The sequence below is a fragment of the Protopterus annectens genome, chromosome 14.part0, assembly GCF_019279795.1.
Source record: "Protopterus annectens isolate FY-2018-M chromosome 14.part0, PAN1.0, whole genome shotgun sequence".
In the NCBI taxonomy this organism is placed as follows: Eukaryota; Metazoa; Chordata; order Ceratodontiformes; family Protopteridae; genus Protopterus; species Protopterus annectens.
This window is the reverse complement of record NC_056748.1, coordinates 817,427,328-817,454,812: the sequence shown is the minus strand read 5'-3', so window position 1 is coordinate 817,454,812 and position 27,485 is coordinate 817,427,328. Positions and strand designations below refer to the sequence as shown.

At 45.3% G+C, this 27,485-nt stretch overlaps 1 protein-coding gene across 2 annotated transcripts in view; it reads right to left on the bottom strand.

Moving 5' to 3' along the window:
- The window catches only part of NT5C2 (5'-nucleotidase, cytosolic II), a 2,665,542-nt gene that overhangs the window by 2,341,313 nt on the left and 296,744 nt on the right, over window positions 1-27,485 (bottom strand). For both annotated transcript variants that reach the window (XM_044056570.1, XM_044056571.1), the window contains exon 3: window positions 257-330. In XM_044056570.1, the coding sequence (XP_043912505.1) occupies window positions 257-330 (74 nt within the window). The remainder of the gene's footprint in view (window positions 1-256; window positions 331-27,485) is intronic.

The following is a 27,485-nucleotide window of genomic DNA, read 5'->3' as shown; positions in this document are numbered from 1 at the left end:
TTGTTCTGCTCGTTCGACGATGTGGAAATTTCAATATTTTCAGTGTTGACAAACTGGGATTCAATAAAATGGGATTTCGACAAACTGAGGTAAATATATATATCTATATAAAAATATATATAAAAATGCATGGAATCAATGTCAGACTAACAACCTATATTTTTAAAATGTAATTACAACTACATTAGACATTCAATATACATTACATCTTAAATCTACACAAGTACAGACATAAAAGTGTACAAAAAGTGCTTACCAGCTAGAGTGTAATCCATGTCAAAACCAAAGATTTTTATTTTCTCCATGGCTAAGCTTCTATTTACAAACACCCTATGGGAAAACAGGCATAGATAAATATCAGCAGCATCATTTTCTGTATGTGCTTAACAACTGTCAAAAGCAAGATATATTTAAACATAATTGTGTACGTACACTGCAAATGATGTGTACAATGAAACTGGGTTTACAAACTAGAGGAATGAACTTTAGGAACATACAAGAGCTCAAAAAAGAGGCATTTAGAGATCATAAATATATGAATGTTATGTTAGTACCACACATATATGAATGCTATGTAAATACACAAACTACATTTGTGTAAGTTCTTGTATAATAGTAGATGTTCAAATATATCACTGTTGCAATATTGCTTTTTATGGGATATTATCATGGCAAGGGCACTGTACATTTGGCCAGTCTACAAAAGCTTGGGCACTTTCCTTGCATGCCATATTTCTCACCTATGACTATACATGAGACTAAGTACTAGTAGAGAAGGAAAGTATGAGCACAGAAATCCTCATTGCTTTCTTGTCCCACAGAAAAAGACTAAGGCAGTCAAAGCATAAGGAGATAAAGAGGGTGAAAAAAGTACAGTTTTGTACCTACCATAAATGTAGATGTCCGATAGATATGCAACTGCAGTCCTTACATATGGGTTGTCCTGCCTCAGGCAGCCCTCGGTCGGCCGGATTCCAAAGTGTGGGTCCGGCGTCGGCTGATGTCGCCTCCTCCCCGACGTCAGAGCGGCTGGGGTATAAAAGCATCAGCCGACGTCATCTTCCTCAGTGTTTCTTGCCCCAGATGCCAGGTGCCCTCCAAGGAAGGCTAAATTTAGAACTGGATAAAATTTCCAGACATACACAATAGCAATAAACAGATACACCATAAAGTACAGTTTTGTACCTACCATAAATGTAGATGTCCGATAGGTATGCATCTGCAGTCCTAACATATGGGCTGTCCTGCCTCAGGCAGCCCTTCGGTCGGCCGGATTCCAAAGTCTGGGTCTGGCCTCGGCTGATGTTGCACTTCACCCAACGTCATAGCTGCTGTTTATTGGGTATAAAGGCATCAGCTGACGCCATTTTCCTCAGTGTTTCTTGCCCCAGATGCCAGGTACCCTCTAGGAAGGCTAAATTTGGATAAATGCAAATAATTCCAAACAGTAGAGAGCAAACAATATAAAAAAAAATATATATATATATATATATATATATATATATATACAACAAATACACCATAATAGATTCCCCCAGCTAGCTAAAAGAGGGGTAAATACCCTAGGAATACCACAGAGGGGAAGGAGGGTGGGTAATCCTGACTGCAGATGCATACCTATCGGACATCTACATTTATGGTAGGTACAAAACTGTACTATGTCCTTCAAGTATGCATCTGCAGTCCTAACATATGGGTAGAATACCATAGCCAAACTGGGGGAGGAGGCACTAAGATAAAGATGGTGTAGTTAAGATCCCTTGCAAAACAGCAGTTGCAAAACCTGCTCGGGATCTAGAGTATAAGGGAAGATTATAATGCTTGGCAAATGTATGCACGGAGCTCCAAGTAGCAGCTTCTAAAATGTCTTTGGTAGCCACTCCTCATAGGAAAGCTGTAGTGGTGGCTGTAGCTCTTGTGGAATGAGGTCTGATATTATCAGGCGTTGTCTTTCCATGAAAAGAGTAGCAAAATCAAATGCAATTTCCTATCCATTTTGAGATTGTCCATTTTAAAATTGCTTTTCCTTGCATTCCTGTTGCATATGCTACCAGAAGCTGGTCTTAGTTCTGTCCAGATAGTAGCGTAATTGTCTGTGCACATCCAAGGTATGTAGCAGTCTTTCCCCCCTGTTCTGTGGGTTGGGAAAGAATGTAGGTAACTGAATCGCTTGGTTCAATGATACTCTGGAGACCACTTTTGGCATAAAGGTAGGGTTAGTTCTCAGAGAGACTCTGTCCAGATGGAAGATAAGGAAGGGTTGTACTGCCATTAATGCCTGTAACTCAGATACCCTTCTTGCTGAAGTAATTGCTAGCAGGAAAGCAGTTTTCCAAGACAAGAATTGTAATTCTGCTGTTGCTGCTGGTTCAAAAGGGGGAAGTGTTAACTTTTCCAGCACGAAGTTGAGATCCCATGTAGGTAAAGGTGGTTTCCTTGGAGGTTTTACATTTTTGATTCCTCTCAAGAACTGCCTGAATAGAGGATGAGAGAAGACAGGAGGATCCATGTTGTATTCTGCTGAAATTGCTGATGCATGAATCTTAATGGAGGAGTAAGACAGGCCATTGTGGAACAGCTCTGCTAAATATTCCAGGATGTGTGCTATGTTTGCCAATGAGACATTTTCTCCCTTTGCTGCACTCCAAATGAGGTATCTTTTCCACTTGGCTGAATAAGTCTTCCTTGTGGATGGTCTGCGTGCCTCCAGGATAATGTCCTTAACCCTCTGAGATAAACCTGGGTTATTTTGTTTTATGCAATATTCCAAGCAGCTAGCTGCAGTGTTTTCAAGTTTGGATGTAGGATCTTGTAGTTGTCCTGTGTTAGTAGTAAGGGACATAGAGGTAGAGGCCATGCGTGTGTCCGAGACATGCTTCTCAGTAGCGGGTACCAATGTTGTCTCGGCCAGTCTGGAGCTATCAGAATTACCCTTGGCTGATCCTCTCTGATCTTCAGTAGAACTTTGTACATCAAGGGAAGAGGTGGAAATGCATATGCTGTCAGGTTTTTCCAGCTGAAGGAAAGGGAGTCCACCCTCCAAGCAAGTGGGTGGTATGCTCTTGTGCAGAATTTCTTCAATTGGTGATTGTGTGGGGAGGCAAATAGGTCTATCTGTGGTAGTCCCCATTCTTTTGTTATGGCTTTGAAGATATCTGGATGCAGCATCCATTCATGAGCATCCGTGGTAGTTCTGCTTAAGGTGTCTGCTAGAGAATTTTCTTTTCCTGGTACAAATCTGGCCTGAAGTTGAATGTTGAGATTCAGGGCCACATTCCATAGGTCCATTGCCATCCGGCATAGAGGATATGAATGTGTACCTCCCTGTTTGTTGATGTACCACATGACTGTGGTATTGTCCGTCCTTATCAGCAGATGACCCTGTTGAAGGAGTGGTCTGAATGCCTGGATCGCATGTTTCACTGCCAGCATCTCCTTTAGATTTATGTGTAGATTCAGCTGGTCTTGGGTCCATACGCCTTGTATACACTTGTCCACCATGTGTGCCCCCCATCCTAGGTCTGAGGCGTCCGTGGTGATGGTCTGGCTTGGATGAGGTTTGTGGAAAGGCAAGCCTCTGTTCAACTGACAGGCCTGAGCCCACCACAGGAATTCTTGTTTCAGGCATGGAATTATTGGAATCTGGGCTTCTAGACTGTGCTTGTGTTGAGACCATACATTCCTTAGGTACCACTGTAGCTTTCTCATATGCAGCCTGGCATGCGGAACCAATATTATGCAGGATGCCATGTAGCCCAGGGCTTGCAGGACTTTCCTTGCAGTAAGCTGAGTTTGTGTTGTTAATGTCATGAAGTAGACTGGTAGTTGCTTTTGTTTTCTTCTGTGAGAAAAGCCATCTGAGTTGATGTATCTAGTTCTGCACCCAAGAATGTTATCCTTTGGGATGGTACTAGTCTTGACTTTTGCATGTTGACTGTGTATCCCAAGGCTTGCAACAGTTGTATGACATTTTCCAAAGCTTTTGTTAATTTTGCCTTGTTGTCCGCTTGTATTAGGCAGTCGTCCAGGTATGGGTAAATTTGAATTCCCTGAAGTCTGCAATGAGCAATTACTGATGTCAGGCATTTCGTGAATACTCTGGGCGCAGTAGATAAGCCAAAAGGCAATGCTGAGAATTGATAATGCTCTGATCCTGCAAGAAATCTGAGGTGTCTTCTGCAATGTGGTCGTATAGAGACGTGCAGGTATGCCTCCTTGAGATCTAGAGTCACCAGCCAAGACTCCTTGCCCAGCATGGGAAGAAGCTGCTGGAGGGTCAGCATTTTGAATTTTGGAACAATGAGGTATGTGTTCAGTGCGGACAAGTCTAGAATAGGTCTCCATTGATTTTCTTTTCTTGGTACCAGGAAAAGCCTGGAGTAAAATCCTTGGCCTTGTTCCATAGGTGGCACCTCTTCTATAGCTCTCATCCTTAGTAAGTTGTTGATTTGTCTTAGAGCGTCTGTTTTTTGGCTTGGTGGTAGGTTTGGCATGCCTCTCTTTTTTGGTAGAGTGTGGAAGTGAAACCTGTAGCCTTTGTCTATTGTTTGTAAAGTCCATTTGTCTCCTGTAATGTAATGCCAGTTGTCGGAGAATAAGGCTAGTTTTCCACCCAAGGGTGCTTCCAGTTGTTCCCTGGTAGGCGGAACTAGAGCCAAGTCATTGTGTCTGCCCTGTGGAAGTGGTTGTAGTTGATTCTGTGGCAGTACTTCTCTGGTTGGTAGGTTGCCACTGACGTCCCCTGTAGGCACCCCTAGCTTGACCTCTGCCTCTTGGGCGTCTATTTCTGCCTCTCTGCGCTGGAGTTGTCTGGAAAGGACCAATTCTTCGAAGGCCAATTTCTGCTAAACCTCGGAGGTTGGACCTGTAAGAAATCCTTGACTGTTTGGACAGATTTTGCTTTTTCTTCCACCTTCTTTAGAACCTCCTGTGCAGGGGAGCCAAACAAACTTTGTTTCTCCATGGGAGCATCTAGGAGTTTTGACTTAACATGGTCTGGTAAGGATTGTTCTTTTAACCAGGCATGCCTTGAATCACTGTTCCAGTCATAGCTGATCTAAAGGAAGCTTCCAGTGCATCATAGCCACATTTTAAAAATGGTTACTGACCTGCTGAGAGTTATGTACCAAATCCTGAAGGGACTTGCGGTCTAAAGGTTCAGGAGAAGACAGTTTTTTTATTTAGCTGGTCTAACAAAAATTCCTGGTACTGAATCATGTGAAATTGACAGTTCAAGGCCCTGGCGAAAGAGTAGCAGAAGTATAAACCTTTTACCCCATCTCTAATGCTCTAGATTCCCTTTCAGAGGGAAGAGGGTTTTTGGCAGAGGCAGCTGCCACCTTTAGGGCCCTGTGAAATGGTATCAGGGTCTGCAACAGGAGCCTTATACAAATGGTAGTGTGTGTCCGGGACCCTGTAATATCTGTCTGGCTTGGCAGGGGCCGGAGGAAGAGAATCAGGATCAGTACAGGCATCATTATATGCATCATCAACAACTGTTAATACTGGCGGAATGGCTAAAGGCCTATGCTGTGGTAAGTGTAAAAAGGTCCTTAGCCTTTTCCTAGAATCTGAAAAATCCTGGCCCTGCCATTGGAAGTGTTCCCTCATAGCATGCAAGGTTTCCCCAAAGGAAAATTCTTCAGGAGGAGAAGCAGAAGGAATGGAGTCTTCTGCATCAGAGTCCTCATAAGGAGAATATGGGCCTTCGTGAGGGTCTGAAATGTCTGAGTCATCCGAGGAATAATCTGTAGAGACAGGTTCCGGGGGTTCAGTCCTAGGCCTCTTGTCTGGAGGGGGCTGAGAGGCCCTGTCTGGGTGAGGTTGGGATCCTCTGATCATAGAAATGAGATCCTCAGCCAGGCTGAGTATTTGGGAACTAGAGGTAGGCCTATGTGAAGGAGTTTTGGCAGGCAAGGCCTTAGAAGATTTAGCTGCTTTAGCCCTGGCAAAAGCCTTGATAGACATGGAAGCAGGGGTCTAGCAGCCCCACGTGCAGGGGTAGATTTGTCTAAAGGAATAGTGTCTGACAAATCCTGGGTGCCTGCTTCTGTAGCAGTAAATTCAGTAGCAGATTCAGCCATGCTCTGTGAGGCCTCGGCTATCGGAGGCATGCTTTCGCGAAGGAAGAACCGGGGCTCGGTTTCAGCGAAACCGAGACATTCATGTTGGCCTAACCGTGGTTTCAGCGAAACCGCGGGCATGAATGTCGGTCCTTTTCCTGCGCTTTTAGCTAATTGAGTAGTCGGAGTCTCCGACGGCATTTTGTATGCAAAAGCGGGACCAAAAAACTCCTCTGCAAACTCCGACCGGCGTCTAAGTGTCCATCGGTTGAAGGAAGCACAGGCTAGACAAGCTGATACGTCGTGGTCTGGGCCTAAGCAAGGAAGGCAGTAAGAGTGGAAATCCTTATGAGGTATTTGTTTCCCACAAGTTAAACAATTATTTACTTTGTCTGACATCGGCTGAGGCAAGAAAGAGTCCCCAACGGGGTACTTAGCTTTTTAGAAGTCTTCGGTAGTAGGAATCTCTGGATCTGACCGACCGGCACTTGCGAACAGCTTCTGCTTCAGGCACCACGTGGCAAGAAAGACTGAGGAAAATGGCGTTGGCTGATGCCTTTATACCCAATAAACAGCAGCTATGACGTCGGGTGAAGTGCGACATCAGCCGAGGCCAGACCCAGACTTTGGAATCCGGCCGACCGAAGGGCTGCCTGAGGCAGGACAACCCATATGTTAGGACTGCAGATGCATCCTTGAAGGACATCAGATATCCCCAGCTAAGAATAAAAGGAGGGAAGTGGACCCAATACACAGAGGGGTAGGAGGGAGGGAGGGAAAACCTGACTGCAGTTGCATATCTATCGGACATCTACATTTATGGTAGGTACAAAACTGTACTATGTCCTTTAAGAATGCAACTGCAGTCCTTACATATGGGTTGAATACCATAGCCAAGCTGGGGGTGGTAGGCTCTAAGATAAGTATGGTGTAGCTAGAATGCCCTGCAGGACTGCCAAAGCAAAGCCTGCTCGGGATCTGGAATATAAAGGCAGGTTGTAGTGCTTGGAAAATGTATGCACGGAGCTCCATGTAGCAGCTTCTAGAAAGTCCTTTGTAGCCACCCCTCTTAGGAAGGCTGTGGAGGTGGCTGTAGCGCTGGTGGAGTGTGGCCTGATATTGGCTGGCACACCTTTTCCATGGAAAGAATAACAGAATCTGATGCAATGTCCAATCCATTTTGAAATTGTTTGTTTGGAAATTGCCTTTCTTTGCACTCCAGGAGCGTATGCTACAAATAGTTGGTCAGACTTTCTGTTGGCCTTTTTTCTGTCCAAGCAGTAGCGTAGTTGTCTGTGAATGTCCAAAGTGTGCAGCAGCTTTTCCCCTTTATTTTGAGGATTGGGGAAGAAAGTAGGCAGGTGAATTGCTTGATTTAGAGACACCCTGGATATCACTTTTGGCATAAAAGAAGGATTGGTTCTTAAAGAAACCCTGTCCTGATGAAAAATGAGGAATGGAGGTACTGCCATGAGAGCCTGTATCTCCGAAACTCTTCTTGCTGAGGTAATTGCCAACAGGAAAACTGTTTTCCAGGAAAGAAATTGCAATTCTGAAGATGCTGCTGGTTCAAAAGGAGGAAGAGTTAATTTTTCCAACACGAAATTGAGGTCCCACGCAGGCACTGGTGGTTTTCTGGGAGGTTTGATATTCTTTATCCCTCTTAGAAATTGTCTTAGCAAAGGATGTGAAAACACAGGTGGATCAGTGTTGTATTTTGCTGAAATTGCTGAAGCGTGTATTTTTATGGAAGAATAGGAAAGTCCATTATGCAGCATGTCTGCCAAGTATTCCAATATCTGTGGGATGCTCACTACTGATGCATCCTGTCCCTTGTTGGTATTCCAGATGTTGAATCTCTTCCATTTGGCTGAATAAGTCTTTCTGGTGGAAGGTCTGCGTGCTTCCTTGGAGATAGAGATATGGGGAGAAATCATGGGACCCTCCAAGCTGTCAGCTGCAGAGTTTGCAGGTTGGGATGAACCGTCCTGTAATTGTGCTGAGTCAAGAGTGGAGGCCATTGAGGCAGGGGCCACGGCTTGGTGCAAGTTATGCTCCTTAATAATGGATACCAGTGCTGTCTTGGCCAATCTGGAGCTATTAAGATGCCTTTCGGTTGCTCTGCTTTGATCTTTAGTAACACCTTGGTCATTAATGGTAGAGGTGGGAATGCATAGATTGTTAGGGAGTTCCAGCTGAATGAGAGAGCATCTATTCTCCAGGCTTGTGGATGTTGTGTCCTCGAGCAGAACTTTTTCAGATGATGATTGAGGTGGGAGGCAAAGAGATCTATGTCCGGCCTCCCCCATGCATGAGTTATTTGTGCAAAAATGTCTGGATGCAACATCCATTCATGCGGATCCAGGATGTTTCTTCTTAGAACATTGTCCCTGCCCGGAACAAACTGGGATTGCAGCTGTATGTTCAGTTTCAGGGACTTTTCCCAAAGAGTCATTGTTAGTCTGCAAAGGGGGTATGAATGAGTACCTCCCTGCTTGTTTATGTACCACATAACAGTGGTGTTGTCTGTCTTTATTAGTAGATGGCCTTGTTGAAGATATTTTCCGAAGGCCTCGATTGCATGCATTACTGCTAACATCTCTTTTTGATTGATGTGTAGATGTACTTCCTGGGGAGTCCATTGCCCTTGAATACATGTGCGCCCCCCATCCAAGGTCTGAGGTGTCTGTTGTAATGGTTTGGCTTGTTTGAGGTTTGTTGAAAGGCATACCTTTGTTTAACTGGCTTGCTTGGGCCCACCACAAAAATTCCCTTTGTAGACATGGGATGAGTGGGATAATTGCTTCTAAGTTGTGGCTGTGTTGAGACCATAAACTTTTTAGGTACCATTGTAGCTTTCTCATGTGTAGTCTTGCCAGTGGAATCAGTAGAATGCAAGATGCCATGAAACCCAGGGCCTGCAGGATTTTCCTTGCAGTCATCTGGGTGAGCTTTGCTAGGCTTTTGAAGTAATGTGGTAATTGTTCTTGCTTCTCTTCTGTGAGGTAAGCCATTTGTGATTCTGTGTCCAGTTTGGCTCCTAGAAAAATTATTTGTTGGGATGGCAGTAGTCTTGATTTTTGTAAGTTGACTGTGTATCCCAAAGCCTGTAGTAAGTAAATGACATAATTCAAGTTTTTTGTCAAGGCTTGCTTGCTGTCCGCTTGTATAAGGCAGTCGTCCAGGTAAGGGTATATTTGTATCCCCTGGAGTCTGCAGTGTGCAATTACTGATGCCAGGCATTTCGTGAATACTCTGGGCGCAGTAGATAAGCCAAAAGGCAATGCTGAGAGTTGATAATGCTCTGACTCTGCAAGAAATCTGAGGTATCTTCTGCAACTGTGTCTGATTGGGACATGCAGGTATGCCTCCTTGAGGTCCAGAGTAACCAGCCAAGACCCCTTGCCCAGCATGGGAAGGAGTTGCTGTAGCGTCAGCATTTTGAATTTTGGTACAATGAGAAAAGTGTTTAGAGCGGACAAGTCCAGTATAGGTCTCCATTGCTTTTCTTTTCTTGGAACAAGGAACAGTCTTGAGTAAAATCCCTGGCCTTGTTCCTGAGGAGGAACCTTTTCTATTGCTTTGATTTGTCTCAGCTTTGAAACTTGTTCGAATGCCTCTGCCCTTTGATTTTGTGGCAGGTTTGGCATGCCTTGTCTTGTTGGTAAAGTATGGAAGTGGAACCTGTAGCCTTGGTCTATTATGTCCAGAATCCATTTGTCCTTTGTTAAAATGTGCCAATTTTTTGAAAATAAGGATAATTTTCTGCCTAAAGGTGCTTCTCTTCGAGCCTTGGTCGGCGGTGTCAAAGTCAAGTGATTGTGATTGTCCCTGTGGAGCAGGGGAAGACCCTGCGCTACCTCTCTGATTAGTCGGTTGCCATTGGCGTCCCCTGTAGGAGCCTCTGTATTGCCCTCTTCCTCGGGCACGCCTGTTTTTTCCCCTTTGAAACTTGTCAGTGTCCAGAAAGGACCAGTTCTTAGAAGGCCAATTCCTGCTGAACCTAGGTGGCTGAACCTGGAGGAAATCCTTGACGGTTTGCACTGATTTAGCCTTTTCCTCAATTGATTTCAACACATCCTGAGAATTAGCACCAAATAGCTTGTGTTTTTCCAGAGGTGCATCTAGAAGCTTTGCTTTAACATGATCTGGCAATGCCTGTTCTTTCAACCATGCATGTCTACGTATGACAGCCCCTGTCATAGCTGCCCTACATGAAGCTTCCAATGCATCATAACCACACTGAAGGAAATGATTGCTAACCTGCTGTGTGTTATGGACCAAATCCTGCAAGGCCTTTCCATCTAGAGGCTAACTTTTTCTGTAAATCATCCATCAAGAAATCCTGATACTGAAACATATGAAAAAGGCAATTAAGGGCCCTCATGGCAAGTGTGGTTGAGGTATGAACTTTTTTGCCCCACCTCTCCAGGTATCTAGCTTCCCTGTCTGAGGGCAAAGGATTTTTGGCCGTGGATGTGGCCACCCCTTTGGGCCCCTGGGAAATTGTTTCTAGATCAACAGAATGGGCCTTAAAAAATGTTTGTGAGTTTCAGGAACCCTGTAGTATCTATCCGGCTTGACAGGTGCAGGGGGGAAGAGAATCAGGCGAAGCACTCGAATCTGAGTACACATCATCCAGTACATCTAGCACTGGAGGGATATCTAAAGGCCTATGTTGGGGAAGTTTAAGGAAGGTACGAAGCCGTTTCCTGGAGTCGGAGAATTCCTGGCCTTGCCACTGAAAATGCTCCCTCATGGAGTGAAGAATTTCCCCAAAAGAAATATCCTCAGGAGGAGAGGCAGAGGGAATAGATTCCTCTGCATCAGAATCCTCGTAGGCCTGGAAAGACTCTTCCTGGGTATCTGAATGCTCAGAGTCACCAGAGGCTTCATCTGAAGAAAGGGTGTCTGTATGCTCAACCCTGGGCCTTTTGTCAGAAGGTGGCTGAGAACCTCTGTCAGGATGGGCCTGGGAGCCTCTGATTAAAGAAATTAAATCTGCAGCTAAAGTCATGATTTGTTTAACAGTAGTGGGCTGAGGCAAAGCTTTAGCAGGGTGAGACTTAGCCTGGCTAGCAGCCTTAGCACGTGTGTAGGCCTTGATAGACATAGACATAGGGGGCCTAGCTGCCCCACGTGCTGGAGTAACTGTGTCCACCGGTATGGTCTCAGGCAAATCTTGGGCTTCAGTTTCTGGAGGAAAGTCAACAACCGGCACTGGCGCAGGCTCCGGGGCCGGAGTGATCGGTAAAGCGGTGTCGTCGGTCCGGAGCGGTGGAACAACTGCCTCAGAAGAGACCGATGCACTCGCGGTAGTTTTTGGCGTGGTGTCGGTGGAAGTTGTGGGCCGAGAATGTTGTTCCCGGTCCTTCCGTTTTTTGGAAATATGAGGTGTCGGTTGTTCCGACGGCATGGTATAAGAGTATTTATCGCCAAAAAAGTCTTCAGCAAACTCTGCCCGGCGCCTGAGTGTGCGCTTATTGAAGCAAGCACAGGCAGCACAGGCTGAGACATCGTGGTCTGGGCCAAGGCAGGGAAGGCAGTAAGAATGGAAGTCCTTATGAGGTATTTATTTACCACAAGACATACAGTTATTAACTTTTTCAGTTTTTTCTGACATCGGTTGAGGCAAGAAAAAGATCCCCAATGGGGTACTTAGCTTTTTGATGACTTCGGATACGTAAAACACAGGAGCTGACCGACCGGCACTTGCAAACTGCTTCTGCTTCGGGCACCGCGCGGCAAGAAAGACTGAGGAAGATGGTGTCGGCTGATGCTTTTATACCCCAGCCGCTCTGACGTCGGGGAGGAGGCGACATCAGCCGACGCCAGACCCAGGTTGGAATCCGGCCGACCGAGGGCTGCCTGAGGCAGGACAACCCATATGTAAGGACTGCAGTTGCATTCTTGAAGGACATCTAAGAGATCCACCTTGGCCAAGAAGGAAAGGTGAAGTGCAGATGGAAGCAGTATACTGCAACAGTGATCTATTCAAACATCTACTATTATGTTAAGAACTTTCACAAATATCCTGTGTTCATCATTAGGACACTCTTGCAGTATCCTTCACTTATGGGACAATTACTAATGCTTTTAGGATGAAGAGGTGGAAGCTGAAAAATAAAGCTGGAGTCCGGAAAGCCTTGAATAATGGCTTTGGCAAAACCTGCCTAAGCTCCGGAAAATGCATCAATCCTGCAATGCACTGTTAAAGTGTTAGGAACAGATCAGATAGCTGCTTCCAAAATGGACTCAGAATCTAAACCTTTGAAGAAGGCTACAGATGTCAAAGCTGTGGTGAAGTGGACTTTTACCAGCCCCTGAAGGGATATAGGTTCATAGGTAGGTACTAGGCTATCGGCCCTGGGGCCTATACAAGCCCAGCCAAAAAGGCACCCTGGCTTTTGCCACCCAAGAAAATGATCTTCCTGTGCCACTGTCGAGCAGAGCCACAGGGGTGATCCGCGGGGTGAATTTCTTATTTCCCATCCAATCATCATATGCCACGAAAGGAGTAACTAAAAGAAATGGAAAGGGAAAGCCACCCAAAAATATCTATTTTATGACTTGTAGACCTAACTTCTTTCCATCATGAGAGATAAAAAGTTGGTCAGACTTTCTGAAGGTTTTTGCCTTCTCTAGAGAAAAAGTACAGTTTTGTACCTACCATAAATGTAGATGTTCGAGTGCTCATACAGCTGCAGTCATAACAGATGGGTTATCCTGCCGTCAGGCGGGTCCTCAGTCGGCCGAATTCCAAAGTCTAGGTCCAGCGTCGGTTGTCGTCGCTTCTTCCCTGACGTCAGTGCGGCAGGGGTATAAAAGAGCCAGCCGACGCCATCTTTTTCAGTTTTTCTTGCCCCAGATGTCAGGTGCCCCCAGAAGGAAGGCAAAACATAAGCTTATATAATCATGCAATATAGAATAATCAGAAAACAGTAGTTTGCAAGCAAATACACCATAAAAGAATACCCCAAATAGGTTGTATGAGAAGGTGTTTGTTATAAGGCCTGTCCTAAGAGGGGATGGAGGAAGGGAAACCTGGACTGCAGCTGTATGAGCACTCGAACATCTACATTTATGGTAGGTACAAAACTGTACTATCTTCATCGTGCATACAGCTGCAGTCATAACAGATGGGTAGAATCCCAAAGCTAAGTAGGGGTGGCAGGCACTAAGTGGAACTAGGAGGAGCAAGGATGTCCTGCAAGACAGCTGTGGCAAATCCCGCTCTAGATTTAGAGTAAAGTGGAAGGTGATAGTGTTTGGAGAAAGTGTGCACTGAACTCCAAGTGGCTGCTTCCAAAATGTCCTTGTTAGGTACCCCCCCCCCCCTGAGGAAAGCTGCAGAGGTAGCTGTGGCCCTTGTGGAGTGGGATCTGATGCTTGAAGGCACAGCTTTTCCATGAAATGAGTAACAAAAGCGTATGCAGTTAGCTATCCATTTTGAGATTGTCTGTTTGGAGATAGCCTTTCCTTGAACACCTGTAGCATAGGACACAAAGAGTTGCTCAGATTTCCTGAATGGCTTTGTCCTGTCCAAATAATAGCAAAGTTGTCTGTGAATGTCCACGGAATGCAGTAGTCTTTCCCCTTTGTTTTGTGGGTTAGGGTAAAAGGTAGGTAAGTGAATACTCTGATTCAAGGCTACACTGGATACTACCTTTGGCATAAAGGTAGGGTTGGTTCGTAAGGAAACTCTGTCCTGATGGAAAATGATGAAAGGTTGCACAGCCATGAGGGCCTTTAGTTCCAAAACCCTGCATGCTGAGGTGATAGCCAGAAGGAAGGCTGTTTTCCATGACAAGTATTGTAGTTCTGTTGAAGCAGCTGGCTCAAATGGAGGAAGGGTCAGCTTTTCCAATATGAAGTTGAGGTCCCAAGCATGGACTGGTGGTTTCCTTGGGGGTTTTATATTCTTAGCCCCTCTGTGGAACTGTCTTAAGAGAGGATAAGAGAATAAAGGAGGATCTGTGTTGTATTGTGCAGAAATGGCTGAAGCATGGATTTTGATAGAGGAGAAGGAAAGTCCACTGTTTAACATCTCAGCTTTATACTGTAAAATTTGAGGTAAATTTATTACCCAAGGATTCTGGCCCTTTTCCTGATTCCAGGCACAAAACTGTTTCCATTTGGCGGAGTAGGCTTTTCTAGTAGAAGGTCTTCTGGCCTCCAAGATGACATCCTGCATCTCCTTGGAGAGGAGGGTCTGTTGGAAATTCAAGGAATTCTCCATGCAGCTAGATTTTAGGGTTTTGAGCTGGCTGTGAAGGGTTTTGAAGTTGTGCTGGGACAACAGAAGAGGCACAAGAGGTAGGATCCATGGTGGGGAATGCGTGAGGATACCAGTGTTGTCTTGGCCAGTCTGGAGCAATGAGAATCATTTTCGGCCTCTCTGCTCTGGCTTTTAATAGAACTTTGGGCAGCAGAGGGAGAGGCGGAAAGGCATAGACTGTCAATGTTGTCCAATTGAAAGAAAATGCGTCCACTTTCCAGGCCTGTGGATGGTAGGTCCTTGAGCAAAATTTTTTCACTTGGTAATTTCTGTGGGTAACAAAGAGATCTATGTTTGGCTGTCCCCATGCCTGAGTTATCATTGCGAAAACTTGAGGATTCAACTTCCATTCGTGTGGATCTGTCATATTTCTGCTTAGGCTGTCTGCCAGTGTGTTTTCCTTCCCTGGCAGGAATTGTGCCTGAAGTTGGATTTGCAATTCCAGAGCTGTGTTCCAAAGGGTCATGGCTAGTCTGCACAGGGGGTATGAATGAGTTCCCCCCTGTTTGTTTATGTACCACATCACTGTGGTGTTGTCTGTCCTTATCAATAGCTGGCCTGGATGCAGTAGGTCTTTGAAGGCCATAATAGCATTTTGCACTGCTAGCATTTCCTTTTGGTTGATGTGAAGGTGCTTCTCTTTTTGGGACCATTTTCCCTGAATGCACTGATCTGTCATGTGTGCCCCCCAGGTGTAGTCCGAAGCATCTGTTGTGATGATTTGAGTTGCTTGAGGTATGCAGAAAGGGAGACCTATGTTTCTTTGGCATGCTTGAGCCCACCACAGAAATTCCTTTTGAAGACATGGAATGAGTGGTATAATTGTTTCCAAACTGTGGCTGTGTTGAGACCATATGTTTTTTAGGTACCATTGAAGTTTCCTCATATGCAGCTTTGCACATGGGATCAGTAGGATGCAAGATGCCATGAATCCCAGAGCCTGCAGGACTTTCCTTGCAGTCAGCCTGGTGAAGTTTGCTATTTTGCTGAAGTATTGAGATAGTTGCCCTTGTTTGTCTGGCGTGAGGTAGGCCATCTGGGTGTTTGTATTCAAGCTGGCACCCAGGAAAATTATTGTTTGAGAGGGTATTAGTTTTGATTTCTTTTTGTTGACTGTGTATCCCAGAAAGTTCAACAGTTTTATTACAAACGCCAGGTGTTTCAGAAGTATGTCCTTGCTGTCCGCTTGGATCAGGCAGTCGTCCAGATATGGGTATATTTGTATTCCTTGAAGTCTGAAGAAGGCAATTACTGATGTCAGGCATTTCGTAAACACTCTGGACGCAGTAGATAAGCCAAAGGGCAATGCAGAGAATTGATAATGGGTTGAACCTGCAAGAAATCTGAGGTATCTTCTGCAATCTTGTCTTATAGGGACATGCAGGTATGCCTCCTTGAGGTCCAATGTTACCAGCCAAGACTCCTTGCCCAGCATGGGAAGAAGCTGCTGTAGTGTGAGCATCGTGAATTTTGGTACCTGTAAATATGTGTTTAGGATGGATAGGTCTAAAATAGGTCTCCAATCTTTGTCTTTCCTTGGCACCAGGAATAGTCTGGAATAAAACCCTTGACCTTGTTCTTTTGCACGTACCTCTTGAACAGCTTTCATGTCCATGAGAGCTGAAATTTGTTTTTGTGCCTCTGCCCTTTGATTTTGTGGCAGGTTTGGCATGCCTCTCATTTTTGGAAGGGTGTGAAAGTGGAATCTGTAGCCTTTGTCTATAATGTCCAGAATCCATTTGTCTCTTGTGACAATATGCCAATTTTTTGAGAATAATGCCAGTTTTCCACCTAAAGGTGCTGCCATTAAAGCTTTGCTTGGCAGGTAAAGGGCAAATTCATTGTGTCTGCTTTCTGAATGACTGTGATCTATCTTCTCCACCTCTTGGGGTTGGTGCTTGCCATTGTCTGGCTGTGAATGATCCTTGAGATTGCCCTCTACCCCTCGGGCGCCTGTATCTGCCTCTTTGAGGTCTGTCCGTGGCTGGAAAGGACCAATTTTTTGAAGGCCAGTTTCTGCTGAAATGTGGAGGTTGTACCTGCAGGAAATCTTTCACTGTTTGCATTGATCTCGCCTTTTCCTCCATTTTCTTTAGTACCTCCTCAGCTTTAACACCAAACAATACATCTTTTTGAATAGGTGCATCTAGTAATTTAGCTTTGACATGATCTGGTAAGGCTTGCTCTTTGAGCCAAGCATGTCTACGTATGACAGACCCTGTAACAGCAGCTCTACATGAGGCCTCTAAAGCATCAAAACCACACTGCAAGGTATGTTTACCCACTTGCTCTGCACTATGCAACAAATTCTGCAACTCTTTTAAATCTGGTTGTTCTGGTCGTGTCATTTTGCTTTTCAACTGAGATAACAAAAACTGTTGATACTTTAACATATGGAACTGAGAGTTTAATGCCCTCATGGTTAAAGTGGCTGAGGTATACACCTTTTTCCCCCACCTTTCCAAAGCTCTGGAATCTCTCTCTGAAGGTAATGGGTTTTTAGCAGTAGAGGCCTTAATTCCCTTGGGACCCTGTGAAATAGTTTCTGGGTCAGCAGTATGGCTTTTGTATAGGAACTGGTGTGAATCAGGAACCCGGTAATACCTGTCTGGTTTAACAGGAGCTGGAAGTAAAGAATCTGGGTTGAGGCTGGCTTCTGTGTACACATCATCTAATATATCTAAGACAGGAGGGATAGCCAGAGGCCTATGCTGGGGGAGCAAGAGAAAATCCCTGAGCCTTTTCTTGGAATCTGAGTAATCTTGGCCTTCCCAGTGAAAGTGTTCCTTCAATGTATGTAGGGTTTCCCCAAAAGAGTAGTCCTCGGGGGGGGGGGGGGGAGACCGAGGGAATAGACTCCTCTGCATCAGAGTCTTCAAAAGGAGAATATGTATATTCCTGGTCCTCAGAATGTTCAGAGGTAATAGAGGCTTGATCTGAGGAAGGGTAGTCTTCCTCTAATCTGGGCCTTTTGTCCGAGGGGGGTTGAGAACCCCTGATAAGAGTAATCAAATCCTCAGCCATTTTAAGCATCTGTTTTTTAGGCATGGGGCCTTGAGAGGGGGTCTGAGGTCCTTGTTTTTTAGTTTTCATGGCTGCCTTAGTTTTTGTAAAAGCCTTAATAGAGAAGGAGGAAGGCCTGAAGACACCTTAAGAAGTGGCAGGCCTGTCTAAACTCTGAGTTTCCCTGCCAAGAGTGGCGTCGGTATCTGTAGTCGGAATGGGGGCCGAGGAGCCTGCGACCTCGGGCACAGAAGACACCGGTAATGAAGTGTCATTGGTACTCAGGGGCTGTGCAGGCGCCTCGCTGAGAACCGGAGAACAGGTAGTTGGCCTTAGCGTGGTGTCAGTAGAAGTCGCGGACCTCGTATGTCGGTCCTTATCTTTGCGTCTTTTACTCAAAACAGGAGTCGGAGTATCCGACGACATAATATAATTAAATTTTTTACCAAAATAGTGAAGGGCAAACTCCGCCCGACGCTTAATAGTGCGTTTGTTGAATCTAGCACAAAAACGGCAGGCCGAGACGTCGTGGTCTGGGCCTAAGCAAGGAATACAAAAAGAGTGGAAATCCTTATGCGGTATTTGCTTCCCACATGAAATGCAATTATTAACTTTGTCTGACATCGGTCTGAGGCAAGAAAAGTTTCCCCAACGGAGTACTTAGCTTTCAAGAAGACTTCGGCTGAAATATTTTCGTTAATCTCAGGAGCTGGCCAACTGGCACTTGCGAACTGCTTCTGCTTCAGGCACCGCGCGGCAAGAAAGACTGAAGAAGATGGCATCGCCTGGCTCTTTTATACCCCGGCCGCACTGACGTCAGGGAAGAAGCGACGACAACTGACGCCGGACCTAGACTTTGGAATTCGGCCGACCAAGGACCCGCCTGACGGCAAGATAACCCATCTGTTATGACTGCAGCTGTATGCACGATGAACATCCTCAGCAGACTGTCGACATATAGCAAATGAGGATTTTTTTTCTCCTTTATTCTGAGCACTGGGAAAGAAGGAATGAAGCTGATTTATTTCGACACAACACTAACAACACTAACCAAAAAAGCAATTACTAGACACATGGAAATCAAAAATCTAAACCAAATGTATATGAAGTATTGAATATTGTAGCAGAGATAATAGAAGTGGCAGTGGGATCATTTGAAAAGGGTAGGACCAAGTTACATAGAAGAAAAAAAAAGAAATTGTGGGTATAGATTGTTTTGGAGGAGGGGTGAGGTTTAAGGGAAGGCAGGAATTGATCGATTTATGCAATGCTGAATTGATGATAAATATATAAAACAATATATGAGATTTATAATGTTTGCAATTGGGAATAAATTAATAGGCAAACGTACACTTATATAAAAGAAAACAAACCATATGACTTATGTGATAATTCTATAAAGGTGTTAAAATTAAAGAGTCTGGTACATTAGAAACCACTTTGGTCAAGCTGGCAAAAATGGAAAGTAAGTATCTCTCTGGTCATGTGCATTTGACAGTTACTGGCTTTAAAAGACAGGGTGACTGAAGTATGAACTTTTTTTAATGTAGCTCTCCACGGCCTACTAATTTTGACATTAGGAAGGGTATTGGTGTAAGCAGTGGTTTGGCCACTCTGATTCAAAAGAGAACAGCAGGACAAGAGGAGGGGTTTTTACACAGGTACAAGTGAGACTGAGGTACATTATAAAACCTGTCTGGTTTCTTAGGGACAGGGAGTTGGAAGTCTGGAGCCACAGGAGCAGATATAAAAATATTCTCTAGGACTTCTAAAAAAACTGGTGGTACAGAAGAAGATTAAGGCACTTCCATGTTCAGAAGATCACAGTACCTTTTTTGAGTTAGATGATCTGCTTGCCCTCCCAAACAAAAACACCAGCCTTATAGAGTTCCCAATGGTTAGCTCTTCGTGGGAGGAGTTAGAAGCCAGGGTGTCATCTGCCTCGTATTCAAAACTTGAAGGTGAAAGCATTTGTAAGGTACAATCAAGACCCGCTAACTCTCAGAAGAAACATAATTTTTCAGGGGATGATTCCCTCTTCCTTCTATGAGAGGAAAAAGCAGGAGGAGGAGGAGGAGAGGGAAACTGTGAAGACTTAAGTATCCTCACAGCTTTAAACAACCTTTGGGAGAAATTAAATCAATCTTTCTTCAGGTCTCTTAGGGAGATAGATAGAGGGGAAACGTGTTTGTTTGGTGCGTTTCCTTTTCTTAGGAGTTTCTACAAAATATTATGCGAAGAAGAGTTAGCACGATGTACCTCCAATATACTTCCAAAGAGGTCTTTCTCAGACTAACAGCTGGGGGATTCCCCCTGCTACATCAGATAAACAGCTTTGGGTCCTGCTTCACAAAAGAATCAACCATCTGGGTGATCCATTAGGAAATGCTAAGGCTCCATGTCATGTTGGCCTCCCACGGAGTCCTACAAGCAGCAGCTACAGGTAAGACAGTCAGATGGTCCAAAGACTGATCAAGTGCCTCAATGGAGACATCTGACTCTGACCAGCAAAAATGAAGCAGAAAGTTCAGAAATCCTGGGCTCTTCTTTTCACTTTTAATCTTCTTTTAAGACTGACAGTGGACAATGAAGCCAGATGACTCCAGAGCAATCCTGGCATAACCTAGGGCATGAACCTGCTTACTCTCAATATGAAGTTTTAAAGAACTGAGGAAATACGAATGATCTGATGTCAGTTTTCATTCTGGCCTGAACATATGAGTTCGGATCCAATCCCTCGGATCCAACTCAGCCATTGCAAAAGCTTGGGCTGACAAGAAAAAAGGAGAAGATACATCTAAGGGGATAGTATCTGATAAATCCTGAGAAACTGTAAGAGCAGGTGGATTTTCCGTAGCAGATTCAGCCATGCTGGAAGAGGCCTCCGTAGTAGGAGGTATGCTTTCGGCTGAAGGAAGAACCGAGGACTCGGTTTCAGCCGAAACCGAGACACTCGCGGTTGGCTTAACCACAGTTTCGGCAGAAACCGCGAACCGCGAGTGTCGGTCCTTTTCCTTACGCTTTTTAACTAAATGTGAAGTCGGAGTCTCCGACGGCATGATATAAGCAAAAGCGGAGCCGAAAAACTCCTCTGCAAACTCCGACCGACGTCTTAGTGTCCGTCGGTTGAAGGAAGCACAGGCTAGACAAGCTGCTACGTCGTGGTCTGGGCCTAAACAAGGTAGGCAGTAAGAGTGGAAATCTTTATGAGGTATTTGTTTCCCACAAGTTAAACAGTTATTCACTTTTTCTGACATCGGCTGAGGCAAGAAAGAGTCCCCAATGGGGTACTTAGCTTTTAGAAGTCTTGTAGTAGCAATCTCTGGTTCTGACCGACCGGCACTTGCGAACAGCTTCTGCTTCGGGCGCCACGCGGCAAGAAAGACTGGGGAAAATGGCGTCGGCTGATGCCTTTATACCCGCTGAACTGCAGCTATGACGTCGGGTGAAGTGCGACATCAGCCGAGGCCAGACCCAGACTTTGGAATCCGGCCGACCGAAGGGCTGCCTGAGGCCAGGACAACCCATTTGTTAGGACTGCAGATGCATCCTTGAAGGACATCTCTGGAGCTACTCTCTTACCCACAATGCACCAACTCCAAGTACCCAAGATCTTGTCTGCTGCTTGAAAGTGAAAGACGTAGTTGCCAGCTACTCTCGAGCAGCTAAACATTTTCATATAAAAACTTGTTTTTTCCTACTAAAATTTCTAAATACTTTTAAAACTAGTAAAAACTCTTGATCATTTGTCTCCCTTCCAGTACAGTTTTGTACCTACCATAAATGTAGATGTTCGAGTGCTAATACAGCTGCAGTCATAACAGATGGGTTCTCCTGCCACCAGGCGGGTCCTCGGTCGGCCGAATTCCAAAGTCTAGGTCCGGCGTCGGTTGTCGTCGCTTCTTCCCTGACGTCAGTGCGACAGGGGTATAAAGGAACCTGCCGACGCCATTTTCTTCAGTTTTTCTTGCCCCAGTTGTCAGGTGCCCCCAGAAGGAAGACAATACATAAATTTGTGTAATAAAGCAATGCAATATAATCAAAATACAGTAGTTGCAAGCAAATACACCATAAACGAATACCCCAATCAGGTTGTATGAGGAGGTGTTAGCCAGTAGGCCTGTCCCAAGAGGGGAAGGACGGAGGGAAACCTGGACTGCAGCTGTATTAGCACTCGAACATCTACATTTATGGTAGGTACAAAAAGTACAGTTTTGTACCTACCATAAATGTAGATGTCCGAACTGGATAGCATCTGCAGTCATAACAACTGGGTTGTCCTGTCGTCAGGCAGCCCTTCGGTCGGCCGGATTCCAAAGTCGGGTCCGCTTCGCTGATGTCGCACTTCACCCGACGTCATCTCTGTTGGTCTCGGGTATAAAGGCATCAGCCGCCATTTTCCTCAGTGTTTCTTGCCCCAGATGCCAGTTGCCCTCTTGGAAGGCTAAATTTTGGTTAAATGCCAATGTTTCCAAAAAGATAGAAGGCAAACACAAAAAATAAGCATGTATGTACATATATACAAACAAATACACCATAAGAGACTCCCCCCCGCCAGCTAGCTATTAGGAGGGTAAATACCCTAGGAGTACCACAGAGGGGAAGGAGGGAGGGTAATCCTGACTGCAGATGCTATCCAGTTCGGACATCTACATTTATGGTAGGTACAAAACTGTACTATGTCCTTCATGGATGCATCTGCAGTCATAACAACTGGGTAGAATACCATAACCAACTAGGGGAGGAGGAAGAACAGCTTATGGTGTGGTTAGGATCCCTTGCAGTACAGCAGTGGCAAACCCTGCTCGGGATCTGGAATACAGAGGTAAATTATAATGCTTGGCAAATGTATGCACGGAGGTCCAAGTAGCCTCAATAATGTCCTTGGTTGCCACTCCTCGTAAGAAGGCTGTGGTAGTGGCTGTTGCCCTTGTAGAATGAGGCCTTATGTTCTGTGGAATTGGTTTTCCATGAAAGGAGTAACAGAATCGTATGCAATTTCCTATCCATTTGGAGATTGTCTGTTTGGAAATCGCTTTTCCTTCCCTTCCTGTTGCATAGGCTACAAACAGCTGGTCAGTTTTTCTGTTACTTTTTGTTCTGTCCAGGTAGTAGCGTAGCTGTCTATGTACATCCAAGGTATGCAGCATTCTTTCCCCTCTGTTTTGTGGGTTTGGGAAGAAGGTAGGTAGGTGGATTGCCTGGTTTAAAGACACTCTGGATACCACCTTAGGCATAAATGTAGGATTAGTCCTCATGGACACTCTATCTTGGTGGAAGATTAGGAAGGGTTGTACTGCCATTAGAGCCTGAAGTTCAGAAACCCTTCTTGCTGAGGTTATTGCCAGTAGGAAAGCAGTTTTCCACGATAGATGCTGCAGGTTTGCTGTTGCTGCTGGTTCAAAAGGTGCGAGTGTCAACTTTTCCAGCACAAAGTTCAAATCCCAAGCTGGCAATGGTGGTTTCCTAGGAGGTTTTACATTCTTGATCCCTCTGAGGAACTGCCTGAGTAAAGGATGTGAAAAGACAGGTGGATCAAAGCTGTATTCTGCTGAAATAGCTGATGCATGTATCTTGATGGAGGAATAGGACAGGCCTGTATGTAGAAGCTCTGCCAAATACTCCAGAATGTTAGCAATGTCTATATTGGACACATCTTTTCCTCTTTCAGCACTCCAAATGACAAACCTTTTCCATTTTCCTGCATAGTTCCTTCTTGTTGAAGGTCTGCGGGCTTCAAGGATAATGTCTTTAACCCTTTGGGAAAGCTCTGGATTAGTTGCTGCTATGTGATGTTCCATGCAGTCAGTTGCAAAGTTTTTAGGTTTGGATGCATGATGCTGTAGTTGTTCTGGGTTAACATCAAAGGCATCAAGGGTATTGGCCATATTTTGTCCCGAGACATGCTCCTCAGCAATGGGTACCAGTGTTGTCTTGGCCAGTTTGGAGCTATCAGGGTTATCCTTGGGCGTTCCTCCTTGATTTTTAGTAATACCTTGTGTATCAAGGGAAGAGGTGGGAATGCATATGCTGTCAGACCTTTCCAGCTGAAGGAGAGCGAGTCCACTTTCCATGCAAGTGGGTGGAACGTCCTTGTGCAGAATTTTTTGAGCTGGTGATTGAGAGGGGAAGCGAATAGATCTATCTGTGGCATTCCCCATTTCTTTGAGATGGCCTTGAAGATGTCCGGGTGTAGCATCCATTCGTGAGCATCCGAGGTGGTTCTGCTTAACATGTCTGCTAGAGTATTCTCCTTTCCTGGTACGAACATTGAGTGTAACTGGATGTTGTAGCTGAGCGCCAGGTTCCAAAGGTCCAAAGTCATTCTGCATAGGGGGTATGAATGAGTGCCTCCCTGTTTGTTGATGTACCACATGACTGTGGTGTTGTCTGTCCTTATCATCAAATGTCCTGCTCTGAGGAATGGTCTGAATTTTTGGATTGCCAGCTTTACTGCCAGCATTTCTTTTAGGTTGATGTGCAAATGGAGCTGGTCCTGTGTCCACAATCCTTGTACGCATTTGTCCAGCATGTGAGCCCCCCATCCTAGGTCTGAGGCGTCTGTTGAGATGGTTTGGCTTGCTTGATAGTTGTGGAAAGGTAGGCCTGGATTTGACTGGCATGCTTGAGCCCACCATAGGAACTCCTGTTTTAGGCATGGGATTAGAGGAATTTCTGCTTCTAGGCTGTGCCTGTGTTGGGACCATAAATTCTTTAGGTACCACTGTAGTTTTCTCATATGTAGTCTGGCATGTGGAACCAAGATTATGCAGGATGCCATGAAGCCCAAGGCCTGTAGAACTTTTCTTGCTGTTAGCTTGTTCTGTTTTGTTAGTGCCAAGAAGTAAAGAGGGAGTTCTTTTGTTTTTCTGCAGTTAGGAATGCCATTTGTTTTACTGTGTCCAATTCAGCCCAAGAATGTCCTTGTTTGGGATGGTATCAGCCTTGACTTTTGTAAATTGACTGTGTATCCCAGTGCTTGTAGCAAGTAAATGACCCTTTGTAAATCTGTTGTCAGCTTGCTTTTGTTGTCCCCTGTAGCAGACAGTCGTCCAGGTATGGATAAATTTGGATTCCCTGTAGTCTGCAGTGGCGATTACTGATGCCAGGCATTTTGTGAATACTCTGGGCGCAGTAGATAAGCCAAAGGGCAATGCTGAGAATTGATAGTGCTCTGATCCTGCAAGAAATCTGAGGTATCTTCTGCAAATTGGTCGTATGGGGACGTGCAGGTATGCCTCCTTGAGATCTAGAGTTACCAGCCAGCACTCCTTGCCCAGCATGGGAAGAAGTTGCTGGAGGGTCAGCATTTTGAATTTTGGGACAATGATGTATGTATTTAAGATGGACAGGTCGAGAATAGGTCTCCATCTTTTTTCCTTTCTTGGAACTAGGAATAGTCTGGAGTAGAATCCTTTGCCTTGTTCTGTTATTGGCACTTTTTCCACAGCTCTCATCTTTGTTAGTTGCATTATCTGCTGTAGAGCTTCTGTTTTTTGTTCTGTTTTTTGATTTGGAGGCAGGTTTGGCATTCCTCTTTTGACTGGTAAAGTGTGGAAGTGGAACCGGTATCCTTGGTCTATGGTTTGCAGAATCCACTTGTCGTTTGTGATATAGTGCCAGTTTTTCGAGAATAAGGTTAATTTTCCGCCTAATGGTGCTGCTATTTGTTCCCTGGTAGGCGGGGTTAGAATCAAGTCACTGTGCTGTTGTAGTGGCAGTGGCTGTGTCTGTGCCTCTGTTATTACCTTGCCACTGTCATCCTCTGTAGGCACCCCCTCTGGATTGATTTCTGCCTCTGGGACGTCTATTCCTGCCCCTTTGGGGTCTTGTGGAGTCAGGAAAGGACCAATTTTTGGCAGGCCAGTTCCTGCTAAACCTTGGGGGTTGAACCTGCAAGAAATCTTTAACTGTTTGTACAGATTTTGCCTTTTCTTCCATTTTCTTCATTACCTGCTGGGCAGGTGTACCAAACAAACTGGCCTTATCCATAGGTGCATCTAATAACTTAGCTTTAACATGATCCGGTAAAACCTGTTCCTTCAGCCATGCATGTCTTCTTATCACTGTGCCAGTCATGGCTGATCTAAATGAAGCCTCCAGTGCATCATAGCCACATTTTAAGGAATGGTTACTAACCTGTTGTATGTTATTTACCATTTCTAATATATATTTCTTATCTATAGAGTCATCAGAGGATAGCTTTTAGTTAACTGATCAAGCATAAACTCTTGGTATTGTATCATGTGAAACTGACAATTTAAAGCTCTAGCTGAGAGAGTAGCAGAGGTGTAAACCTTTTGCCCCATCTGTCTAAAGACCTGGCTTCCCTTTGAGAAGGAATAGGGTTTTTTGCTGTGGTCGAGGCTGCTGCCTTAGGCCCCTGGGATATGGTTTCAGGGTCTGCAAGTGGGGCCTTGTATAAGTGGTGATGAGTGTCTGGAACCCTGTAAAATCTGTCTGGTTTGACAGGGGCTGGAGGTAAGGAATCTGGTGCAGTGCAGACATCATTAAATGCATCGTCCACAACAGAGAGGACAGGAGGTATAGCTAAAGGCCTGTGTTGTGGTAGGTGCAGAAAAGTCCTAAGTCTTTTTCTGGAATCTGAGAAATCCTGTTCCTGCCATTGGAATTGTTCTCGCATGGCATGTAAGGTTTCCCCAAAGGAGAATTCTTCTGGTGGAGAAGCAGCTGGAATGGATTCTTCAGCATCTGAGTCTTCATAATTGGAGAAATGAGTCTCTGGCTGGTCTGTAATATCAGAGTCCTCCGCGGAATCATCAGAGGACACAGGCTCGGGGCTCTGCTCTAGGTCTCTTTTCTGGGGCTGAGAGGCCCTGTCTGGGTGAGATTGAGATCCCCTAATTAAGGATATTAAATCCTCTGCCAGAGTAAGCATTTGTGAACTAGAAGTGGGCCTAGTAGAGGGGGGGCTTAACAGGCACTGATTTAGCAGATTTGGCTGCTTTAGCCCTGGCAAAGGCCTTAATAGACATGGCTGCAGGAGGCCTAGCAGCACCACGTGCTGGGGTAGAGACATCCAAAGGGATGGTGTCTGATAAGTCACTAGTAACCACTGTAGGTAAGATTTCTGAGGCCGTTTCAAGTAAGGTAGCAGGAGCCTCAGTAGTAGTCATTGATTCAGCTGTGCTTTGATCAGTTTTCTCGGTTTCGGCCGAAACCGAGACACTCATGATTTGCTTAACCATGGTTTCGGCGAAACCGCGGACCCGAGTGTCGGTCTTTTCTTTGCGTTTTTAACAATCTGGGTAGTCGGAGGATCCGGCGGCATAATGTACGCAAAATCTGAGCCGAAAAACTGTTCAGCAAACTCCGACCGACGCCTAAGTGTTCGTCGGTTGAATGAGGCACAGGCTGAACAGGCTGCTACGTCGTGGTCTGGGCCTAAACAAGGCAAACAGTAAGAGTGGAAATCTTTATGAGGTATTTGTTTCCCACAAGTTAAACAGTTATTGACTTTTTCTGACATCGGCTGAGGCAAGAAAGAGTCCCCAACGGGGTACTTAGCTTTTAGAAGTCTTGAAGTAGTATTGAAGTAGTAATCTCTGGATCTGACCGACCGGCACTTGCGAACAGCTTCTGCTTCGGGTGCCACGCGGCAAGAAAGACTGAGGAAAATGGTGTCGGCTGATGCCTTTATACCCGAAGACCAACAGAGATGACGTCGGGTAAAGTGCGACATCAGCCGAAGCCGGACCCGGACTTTGGAATCCGGCCGACCGAAGGGCTGCCTGACGACAGGACAACCCAGTTGTTATGACTGCAGATGCATCCATGAAGGACATCTGTACTATGTTCATCGTGCATACAGCTGCAGTCATAACAGATGGGTAGAATCCCAAAGCTAAGAAAGGGGTGGTAGGCACTAGGTGGAACTAGGAGGAGCCAGGATGCCCTGCAAGACTGCAGTGGCAAAGCCTGCTCTAGTTTTGGAGCATAATGGTAGGTGGTAGTGCTTGGAGAAGGTATGCACAGCACTCCAAGTGGCTGCTTCCAAAATATCTTTGGTAGGGACTCCTCTGAGGAAAGCTGCAGAGGTAGCTGTGGCCCTTGTGGAGTGAGATATGATGCCTGTAGGTACAGTTTTGCCATGAAAAGAATAGCAAAAGCGTATGCAGTGG